Source organism: Palaemon carinicauda, chromosome 9, assembly GCF_036898095.1.
Source record: "Palaemon carinicauda isolate YSFRI2023 chromosome 9, ASM3689809v2, whole genome shotgun sequence".
Classification (NCBI taxonomy): Eukaryota; Metazoa; Arthropoda; class Malacostraca; order Decapoda; family Palaemonidae; genus Palaemon; species Palaemon carinicauda.
Window position 1 is genome coordinate 60108765 of NC_090733.1, and position 10983 is coordinate 60119747.

At 43.0% G+C, this 10983-nt stretch overlaps 1 protein-coding gene across 1 annotated transcript in view; it reads right to left on the reverse strand.

Annotated features, from left to right (window-relative positions):
* The window catches only part of LOC137646442 (uncharacterized), a 112555-nt gene extending 102038 nt beyond the window's left edge, over positions 1-10517 (reverse strand). The window contains exon 1 of the mRNA XM_068379541.1: positions 10337-10517. Within this exon, the coding sequence (XP_068235642.1) occupies positions 10337-10517 (181 nt within the window). The remainder of the gene's footprint in view (positions 1-10336) is intronic.
* Positions 10518-10983: the final 466 nt, after the last annotated feature.

A 10983-nucleotide genomic window follows, 5' to 3' on the forward strand; every position in this document is an offset into this window, starting at 1 on the left:
CATTCATCACCACCTTTAGCAAACAGCTATTTTTCATTCTCAACATGGCCAAACCACCTCAACACATTCATATCCACTCTAGCTGCTAACTCATTTCTTACACACGTTCTCACCCTCGCAACTTCGTTCCTATCCCTATCTACTAGAGATACACGAGCCACACTCCGTAGACACTTCATCTCAAACACATTCAATTTCTGTCTCTCCATCACTTTCATTCCCCACAACTCCGATCCATACATCACAGTTGGTACAATCACTTTCTCATATAGAACTTTCTTTATTTTCATGCCCAAACCTCTATTTTTTACTACTCCCTTAACTGCCCCCAACACTTTGCAACCTTTATTCACTCTCTAACGTACATCTGCTTCCACTCCACCATTTGCTGCAACAACACACCCCAAGTACTTAAACTTGATCCACCTCCTCAAGTAACTCTCCATTCAACAAGACATTCAACCTTGCACCACCTTCCCTTCTCGTACATCTCATAACCTTACTCTTACCCACATTAACTCTCAACACCCTTCCAAATTTTGTCACTAGTTGGTCAAGCTTCTCTTCTGTGTCTGCAACCAGAACAGTATCATCCACAAACAACAACTGATTTACCTCCCATTCATGGTCATTCTCGTCTACCAGTTTCAATCCTCGTCCAAGCACTCGAGCATTCACCTCTCTCACCACTCCATCAACATACAAGTTAAACAACCACGGCGACATCACACATCCCTGTCTCAGCCCCACTCTCACCAGAATCCAATCACTCACTTCATTTCCTATTCTAACACATGCTTTACTACCTTTGTAGAAACTTTTCACTGCTTGCAACAACCTTCCACCAACTCCCTGCGTGTCGTAAGAGGCGACTAAAAGGGACGGGACGAGGGGGCTGGGAACCCCCTCTCCTGTATATAATCCTGTGAGACGTCAACAAAGAGATGGAGCTGGGGGAGAGTGACTGCTCCCTGCACTCTAGTTTTATATATATATATATATATATATATATATATATATATATATATATATATATATATATATATATATATATATATATATATATATATATATATATATATATATATATATATATATATATATATATATATATAGATATATATATATATTTGTGTGTATGTATATATGTATATATACAGTATATGTAAATGATTGTACATATATATATGTGTATATATATGTATATGTATAATATATATATATATATATATATATATATACATATATATATATATATATATATATATATATATATATAAATTATATATATATATTTATATATATATATTATATATATAATATATATAATATATTATATACAGTGAACCCTCGTTTATCGCGGTAGATAGGTTCCAGACGCGGCCGCGATAGGTGAAAATCCGCGAAGTAGTGACACCATATTTACCTATTTATTCAACATGTATATTCAGACTTTTAAAACCTTCCCTTGTACGTAGTACTGTTAACAAACTACCCTTTAATGTACAGAACACTTAATGCATGTACTACAGTACCCTAAACTAAAACAGGCACAAATATTAAAGGCGATTTTATATCATGCGTTTCCTAAACACGCTAAAGAGCACGATAAAAAATGGCAACCAATGTTTTGTTTACATTTATCTCTGATCATAATGAAGAAACAAACTGGAGGTAGAGCTTTGCTTATTACCCAGACATATTTCCATACTTTTCCCTTAGAACTACATCACATCTTCCTACTTTAGATATATATATATATATATATATATATATATATATATATATATATATATATACAAATATACATACCTACATATATACATACATACATATATACATAAATACATGCATACATATATATATATATATATATATATATATATATATATATATATTACTGTATATATATGGGTTATGGAAAAAATCCGCGAAGTGGTGAATCCGCGATGGTCGAACCGCGAAGTAGCGAGGGTTCACTGTATATATAATATATATACATACATATATATATATATATATATATATATATGTGTGTGTGTGTGTGTATATATATATATGCTCCAGGGCATAAAAACAATTAGAATAGCGCCAACATATCCCTGTGTGTCGTAAGAGGCGACTATAAGGGACGGGACGAGGAGGGTGGGAACCCCCTCTCCTGTGTTATAATCCTGTGAGACATCAAAGAGGTGGAGCTGGGGGAAGAGTGACTGCTCTCCACATTCTAGTTTTGGGGTGTTTGAATGTACGGGGATGTAGTACGATAGAGAGTAAAAGATGTGAGATTGGAAGTATGTTTAGGAATAGAAGGATGGATATATTGGCTTTGTGTGAGACAAAAAAAAAAAAAAGGGAAAGGTGAAGTGCTGATTGGTGAAATGTCTGGTAGAGTGTCTGGGATTGAAAGGGGAAGAGGAAGAGAAGGTGTGGCTTTATTGCTGAGTGAATGGATGACAGGTATAGTAGTGGAATGGAAGGAGATATCATCTAGGTCAATGTGGGCGAGGGGTAGCCAAGTTGGGTAGGGAATGTTGGGCTTTTGTCAGTGCGTATGGGCCAGGTTGTGAGAAAAGTCAAGAGGAGCGGAATGAGTTCTGGAATGAATTAACTAGGTGTATAGAAGGACTGGGTAGAAGGAATTATGTAGTTGTCATGGGTGACCTAAATGCTAGAGTGGGCACTGTGGAGGTAGAAGGTGTCATTGGGAAGTCTGGCGTACCCGGTGAAAATGAGTGTGGTGAGAGACTGGTAGATATGTGTTGAGCAAGACATGGTGATAAGTTCTACCTTTTTCAAAAAGAAAGATAAAAACAAGTATATATGGGTAAGAGTGGCGAATGAAAGAGTGGTAGAAAGGGCATTAATGGATTATGTGTTGATAACTAAAAGAATGTTTGGAAGATTGAAAGACGTAAAGAATGTTTGGAAGATTGAAAGACGTGCACGTATTTAGGGGTATGGCTAACGGTATGTCTGATCATTTTTTGGTGGAAGGAAAATTAGTTGTAGCAAAAGAGTGGGGGAATAGAGTAGGTGGATGTAAAAGGAAGCTTGTGAGGGTTGAAGAGCTAATAAAACCGCGGGTGAAAAGTAAATATCAAGAAAAGTTGAAAATGGCGTATGACGAAGTGAAAGTAAGAGAAACTGGTAATTTAGAGGAGTGGAAGTTAGTAAAAGAAAGTTTTGTTGGGATTGCAAGAGATGTGTGTGGCAAGAAGTTTGTTGGATGCAGCATGAGGAAGGGTAGTGAATGGTGGAATGAAGGTAAAAGTGGAAGAGAAAAAGAGGGATTTTGAAGAATGGCTGCAGAGTAATAGTGTAGAGAAGTATTAAAGATATAGAGAAAAATGTGGAAGTAAAGCGCAAGGTAATTGAGGCGAAGAGGGCAGCTGACCTGAGGTGGGGTCAGGGATTGGGTCATTCATATGAAGAGAATAAGAAGTTTTGGAAAGAAGTGAAGAGAGTAAGGAAGGCTGGTTCAAGAATTGAAGAGACAGTGAAAGATGGAAATGGAAGGTTGTTAACAGGAGAGGAGGCAAGGAAAAGGTGGGTGGAGTATTTTGAAAGTTTACTGAATGTTACGGATAATAGGGAGGCTGATATAATTGCTGTTGCAGGTGTTGAGGTGCCGGTGATGGGAGATGAGAATGAGAGAGAGATTACAAGAGAGGAAGTGAGGAGAGCACTAGATGAAACAAAAGTAGGAAAAGCATCTGGCATGGATGGTGTGAGAGCCGAGATGTTGAAGGAAGGGGATGCGACTGTATTTGAATGGTTGGTGAGATTGTTTAATATGTGTTTTGTGTTGTCAATGGTACCAGTACATTGGGTTTGGGCGTGTATTGTACCACTATATAAGGGTAAGGGAGATGTGCATGAGTGTTGTAACTCAAGGGGTATTAGTTTGTTGAGTGTATTTGGAAAAGTGTATGGTAGAATACTGATTAATAGGATTAAGGATAAAACAGAGAATGCAGTCTTAGAAGTACAGGGTGGTTTTAGAAGAGGTAGGGGTTGTATGAATCAGATTTTTACAGTTAGGCAGATATGCGAGAAATATTTAGCAAAAGGTAAGGATGTGTATGTTGCGTTTATGGATCTGGAGAAAGCGTATGATAAGAGTTGATAGGGAAGCAATGTGGAATGTGATGAGGTTATATGGAGTTGGTGGAAGGTTGTTGCAAGCAGTGAAAAGTTTCTACAAAGGTAGTAAAGCATGTGTTAGGATAGATAATGAAGTGAGCGATTGGTTTCCGGTGAGAGTGGGACTGAGACAGGGATGTGTGATGTCACTGTGGTTGTTCTACTTGTATGATGATGGAGTGGTGAGAGAGGTGAATGCTTGAGTACTTGGACGAGGATTGAAACTGGTAGACGAGAATGACCGTGAGTGGGAGGTAAACCAGTTGTTGTTTGCGGATGATACTGTACTGGTTGCAGACGAGGAAGAAAAGCTTGGCCGATTAGTGACAGAATTCGGAAGGGTGTGTGAGAGAAAGAAGTTGAGAGTTAATGTGGGTAAGAGTAAGGTTAGGAGATGTACGAGAAGGGAAGGTGGTGCTAAGTTGAATGTCATGTTGAATGGAGTTACTTGAGGAGGTGGATCAGTTCAAGTACTTGGGGTCTGTTGTTGCAGCAAATGGTGGAGTGGAAGCAGATGTACATCAGAGAATGAATGGAGGATGCAAAGTGTTGGGGGCAGTTAGGGGAGTAGTAAAAAATAGAGGGTTGGGCATGAATGTAAAGAGAGTTCTGTATGAAAAAGTGATTGTACCAACTGTGATGTATGGATTGGAGAGACAGAAATTGAATGTGTTTGAGATGAAGTGTCTAAGGAGTATGGCTGGTGTATCTCGAGTAGATAGGGTTAGGAACGAAGTAGTGAGGGTGAGAACGGGTGTAAGAAATGAGTTAGCAGCTAGAGTGGATATGAATGTGTTGAGGTGATTTGGCCATGTTGACAATAGAAAATAGCTGTCTGCTAAAAAAGGTGATGAATGCAAGAGTTGATAGGTGAAGTACAAGAGGAAGGCCAAGGTTTGGGTGGATGGAAGGAGTGAAGGAACCTCTGGGTGATAGGAGGATAGATGTGAGAGAGGCAAGAGCGCGTGCTAGAAATAGGAATGAATGGCGGGCGATTGTGACGCAGTTCCGGTAGGCCCTGCTGCTTCCTCCGGTGCCTTGGATGACCGCGGAGGTAGCAGCAGTAGGGGATTCAGCATTATGAAGCTTCATCTGTGGTGGATAATGTGGGAGGGTGGGCTGTGCCACTCTAGCAGTAACAGCCAAACTTGGTTGAGTCCCTTGTCAGGCTGGGAGGAACATGGAGAGGAGACGTCCCCTTTTTTGTTTCATTTGTTTGATGTCAGCTACCCCCCAAAATTGGGGGAAGTGCCTTGGTATATGTATCTATGTATATATGACAATTTCTAAGAAAATTGTATTTTTCCTAACATATTTACTACGCCCCAAATAATTAGGAGTTTACTCTTATTGTCATACATCCGGCCAGAATTATTCCGCTCCAACAGGCCACCCGGAACGTCCCTTCTTACCTGCGCAAACCTGACCTCTCTTGTTTACCCAGAATGCACTAGACTGATGCTTCGGTCGACCTTGTCGGGTCGCCATTCTACTCTGACCCAAAGAAAAAGTCATGCGACAGCTGAGTCTATAGAGGGGACGGATGGGGGGCAATTACAATATTGCGACGTAGTAAGTATGTCAGGAAAATTACAATTTTCTTAGAAACTGTCAATTATTCCAACATGAACACTTACTACGTCACAAATAATTAGTAGAATTAGGAGGCGGGCAAATAACCCCTGCAATAGAGGTGAGGGATCAGGAGGAGGGGGTAAGGCCTGTCGGGGAAAAACAAAAAGTGGTATTAAGGAACAGGTTATTTAGGTAACAGTCACCCTGGGGACATCTCCTTTTCTGGGTCCTTCCATGGTAGGTCAAGGGGATAGGGATTTCAGATGCTCTACTCCACAGCGCCTCATCTGGGCTGTATCAAGTGTGGACACCCTTAGATCCTCTGCTGGGCAACCACGACGGGACCGAGCTTCAAAACCCTCCTGGGACTTAAGGGAGCAAGTCCTTCATGTAGTGGGCCGTGAACGTTGACTGTTCAGTCCACACACCTGCCCTCAGCACTTGGATGACCGCCATGTTCCTCTCGAAGGCCAATGAAGTGGCGAATCCACGGATGTCGTGAGGTTTGGCGGACCTGGAGAAGGTTTCGCCCTCTATCAGGTACGCCCTTCGGATTTTCTCCCGGAGCCAGGAGATCGTATTCTTAGAGATGGCCTTTTTCACTATACCCGTCATCATGAATAGTTTCCTGATATCCAGTCTGAGGGCGACGTCCTCGAGAGATACTTCCGCACCACCCTCACTGGGCACAAGAAAAGGTCCTCTGGGTCATCTGTCCTGGGAATAGCGGGGATGGCAAACTCAATGAAGCAAGGGTCTTCTACTACCGGGTTCTATTTTTTCGCCATGAAGGAGGGAACGAATTTGAAGACCAACTCCTTCCACCCATGAGAATGGGAGACGTCTGCTGAGAGCCCGTGAAGCTCGCCTACCCTCTTGGCTGAGGCCAGGGCAAGGAGGAACACTATCTTCAGAGTAAATTCCTTGGTCATTTGTCTCAGATGCTCGAATGGAGGCTTCTTCAGGGCATCTAGGACTTTGATGATGTCCCATGTGGGAGCCTTGAGGGTCCTGGGGGGTCAGGACTGCTCGAACCCTTTTACCACCATAGAAAGGCACTTGGAGGAGCTTCAGTTCAAGCCGTTGAGGAGGAATACCTGGCTGAGCGCGACTCCGAATCCCTTTACTGCTGGTACTGACATGCCCCAGTTGAGTCGCAGGTGTACCAGGAACTCCGCAATGACCGGGATCGAGGCCTTGAGGGGCTATATGCCCTTGTTGTCGCACCATTTGCTAAAGGTTGTCCTTCTTGACTGGTATATGGCTCTCGAAGAATGTGAGATTCAAGGTCATCTGGGAGGCTGCCCTCTTGGAGTACCCTTCCCTTCTTAGCAAATGATGTAGTCTCCATGCGTGAAGGGAGAGGTTTTGGAGGCCTTAATGGAACCTCTGGAAGTGGGATTACCAAGAAGATCTCGAAGTAGGGGCAGGGGCCACGGATGTTCCCTTGCCAAGGACCTCAGGTCTGTGAACCACTTCTTTTCAGGCCCTTACAGGGCTATAAGAGTCATCCTTGCCTGCTTCGCCCCGCAAAGACGGTTTAAGGTCTGCCTCTGAAGAAACCCGGAGTTGTGGGAGCGGGTCCTCGAAGGGTGGTGGATCTTTGAGTGGTCTACTATGTTCTTCCCTGGAGGTCGGAGCCCGGGAGAGGAAACACAATGCTGTATGCAGGGAAAAAGTATTCCCACGGGGTTTGGAGGACCAGCTTTGAGGCTCCCTATGCAGGAACCTGAATGGAGTCTTCAGTGTGCCTGAAAAGGTTTCTTGTTCTCCGGGATCAGATCTACTACCGAACGCCGCTGAATGGGAGATTCAGATGCTGGCCCGAGGGTGGAGAGCGGCTCCTTCGTCTGCAGATAGACCAAGGAGCCGATTCCTGGTATCGGGTAACCGGTCATACAGCCCCATTGAGCAGGGGATTGACGGCTCCTAGGTCCGAATATCCTTGCCATTCCATCAGAGGAATGTCGGGTTTGGCCAAGTGGTTACCACGAGGGGCCTCTAAGCGGGGATAAGGTTGTTTGGATAACCCAGCCACACAACTCTGGAGCAAGCACTCGCAGTTGGAGATTACAGCTTGTAATGTACCCACAACCTTCTCTTATTGGGGGTGGAGGAAAAGGGTCGGCAGGCCTCTCCGAGCGGCGGATTGATGGCCATGTTGGCCGATCCCACCCAGAAAGAATCCTACGACCCAAGGGCGGAAGCTGTTGAGGTTCAAAGGCAGGCCACGGAGATCCGCGGGTGGACGACCATGCTGGCCGATCCTCAGTAGGGGAGCTTGAGAGTCCTCTGGCTATCTGGCTAGACACTCCAACACACCGTCGGTTGAGTGGATGGGTCCCGCCGTTAACACGTGGAGCCACTAGTGCAACTCCCAAAGGTCCAATGTCCCTTCCGAGGGGGTTCTGCGCCGCTGTTCTTCTCCTTGACTCCGCTTCGGGGCTGAAGCAGGGATCGAAGACCCGAAGCTGTAGGAGCGTGACCTAGAAGGGTGATGCCCCTTAACATGATCCTTAACACGGGAACGGATCCTTTAGCGGGGTCCTGGGAGTGCCCGAGAATACTTCTTTGTCCAACAGGGCCAAGTCGGCAAACGAACGCCTTTCAGCGTGCGATGACGATACCACTCCATGTGCGGAGAGCGGCTCCACCTTCCACTATGGGACCGATGTGCCGCTTGTGGGTGGCGGGTAACAAGTCGCCATGCGGAGCGGGGCAAAGGATTGGCAGGTTCTATGACCCACTGGGTCCGGGAACCCTCACCCTTCCATCGGCAGGATGGCGGAAATGTCCACGTGGCTACCGCTGAGCGGAGATAAAAGTCATCTGCTGAGCAGGGATAAGGGTCATCCGGTGGGCGGGGATAAGCGTCATCCACTGGGTGAGAATAAGCGTTATCCACTTAGTGGGTGTAGGTGTTTTCCACTGAACGGGGATTGGGTCATCCGCTGAGTGGGGATACGGGTCATCCGCTGAGCGGGGATAGCGATTATGGTGACCGATGTGGTAATGTCCCCGACCAGTGAACGCTAGTCCGTCGCTCAAGTCCTACTCAAACTCCTCAGTTAGCCTGGGCACTGCAACCCAACCATCCTTGTGAGCTAAGGATGGGGGTGTTTGGGGGAAGCCCACAGGACCATCTGCCGAAGCATCAGAAGCCAAAGATCACATGTATATATGGCTGTCTTTTGGGCATTGTCCCTCTCGAAAGGGCAGTCACTGTCCTTGCCTCTGCTACTCCTGAGAGACCTTTAAAGCACTTAACACCTGACAATGATGTATATCAGGTCACAACTGGGGCAGAACGAACAGCAGTTGAGGACCAGGTCATATAAGGAAGACAAACTTGCCGTACATGAGAAAAGTATTGTCTAGACACACTTACGTATCTAAAACATATATACCTGAGTATATATATATATATATATATATATATATATATATATATATATATATATATATATATAAACATATAATCTATATATATACACCTGCACATGAAAAAGGATATGTCCCGATATAAGATTACTGTAAGGAAACAAACTTGACGTGCATGAGAAAAGTATTGTCAAATTACACACTTATGTACCTAAATGTATATACCTGTGTATATATATACAAAACACACAAAATCCATATATACACCTGCACATAAAAAAGGGAACTGACCATATCAGAAAATCCTTCATCCAAAGTGATGGCTTGACCGCCACTAATCATAAATAATGAAAGTCATTGGTGTGCAGACGTTGCTAAAACCTTCAATCTAGGAATACGGAAACATTAATAGTTCTTAAGGGGAGCATCCACCATTGACCCCAAGATATTCTCTCACCACTATATGTGGATGATCTCTCCATATCATTTGCTGGAGCTAGAATGGCAATGGTTCAGAGAAAATACAACTCGCATTTAACAAAATTAAGTGGGCTGATATAAATGGGTTTAGGTTTTCAACAAGCAACACTACTATCGTTCATTTGACGTATTCAGGGAGTACACCCAGACCCAAATATATATACTGTACATGAAAGGTCAACGGATCCCATGTGTAGATGAAGCTAAATTTTTAGGATAGATTTTCCATTGTAAGCTGACATGAGTTCCTCACTTAAAGGCATTAAAAGCTAAAAGTATTGTCCCATAAATCATGGAGGGAAGACCGCGATACTATTTCAAAATTATACATGGCCTTAATTTTTTCAAAAATTAGTTATAGGCGTGAAATATACTCCTCAGCCACCACAAATTGATTAAGGATATTAGATTCAATACATCATGCTGGTATTAGATTATCCACAGGAGCGTTTAGAACCTCACCTATCCCAAGTCTCCTTATTGATGCTGGAGAGTTACCTTTACACCATTACAAAATGTCTTCTATTATTCGGTATTGGTTTAGGTTGCATAGACTCCCTAATTCTTTAGCCTTTCAGACTGCAAGACTAGGAAGGCACTCATATCTTACGGCTTTCGGGTGAAATAATTATCAAACAGCCTTGATATAATTAGAAGTAAGGTGCTTATAATTAAGGTATCATCAATGCCTCCTTGGAAATTACCAGAGATATCTTTTTGTAAATATTTCACTGGTGTTAAAAAGAAACATGACTATTAGAAGCTAGGTCTCTTTTTATGGAAGATGTTGAAGAACATAGGGAATCAACTTTTATATATACTGGTGGCTCCAAATCTGATGATGGCATTGGATTTGCAGTATATAGTGTTTCTTTTAACTGTAGAGGTGAACTTCCTTCGATATCTTCCATATCTACTGCTGAATTATATGGCATACTAACCACTATTGAGATAATAGCATTAAAAGAAGTGGGCAATTTTACCATTTATAGTGATTCGAGAAGTGTCCTTCAAGCTTTAGGAGGTTTCAATTCTAGTAACCCTTTAGTTTTAAAGATTTAGAGTGGCTTTTAATTATTGGCCTAAAAGGTATAACAGTTCAATTTTGCTGGGTTCCTGCACACGTAGGAGTGTTTGGAAATGAAGGGGCAAATTTACTGGCAAAGAGTGCTGCAGTCGAGTTGCTACCAAGAAGGTATCTCAATCTCTGTAATGATTTTTTACCAACAATTAAGAATCTTACAATAACAATTGGCAACAGCACTGGGATAGTTTTACTGAAAATAAGACGAGAGAAACTGCAGTTTTTAAATGCCCTAGGAGGTATAATGGGATGCCCCAAAAATGGGAGACTACTCTTTGTTGTCTTCGTATTGGTCACACTTGGATGATACAAGAGAT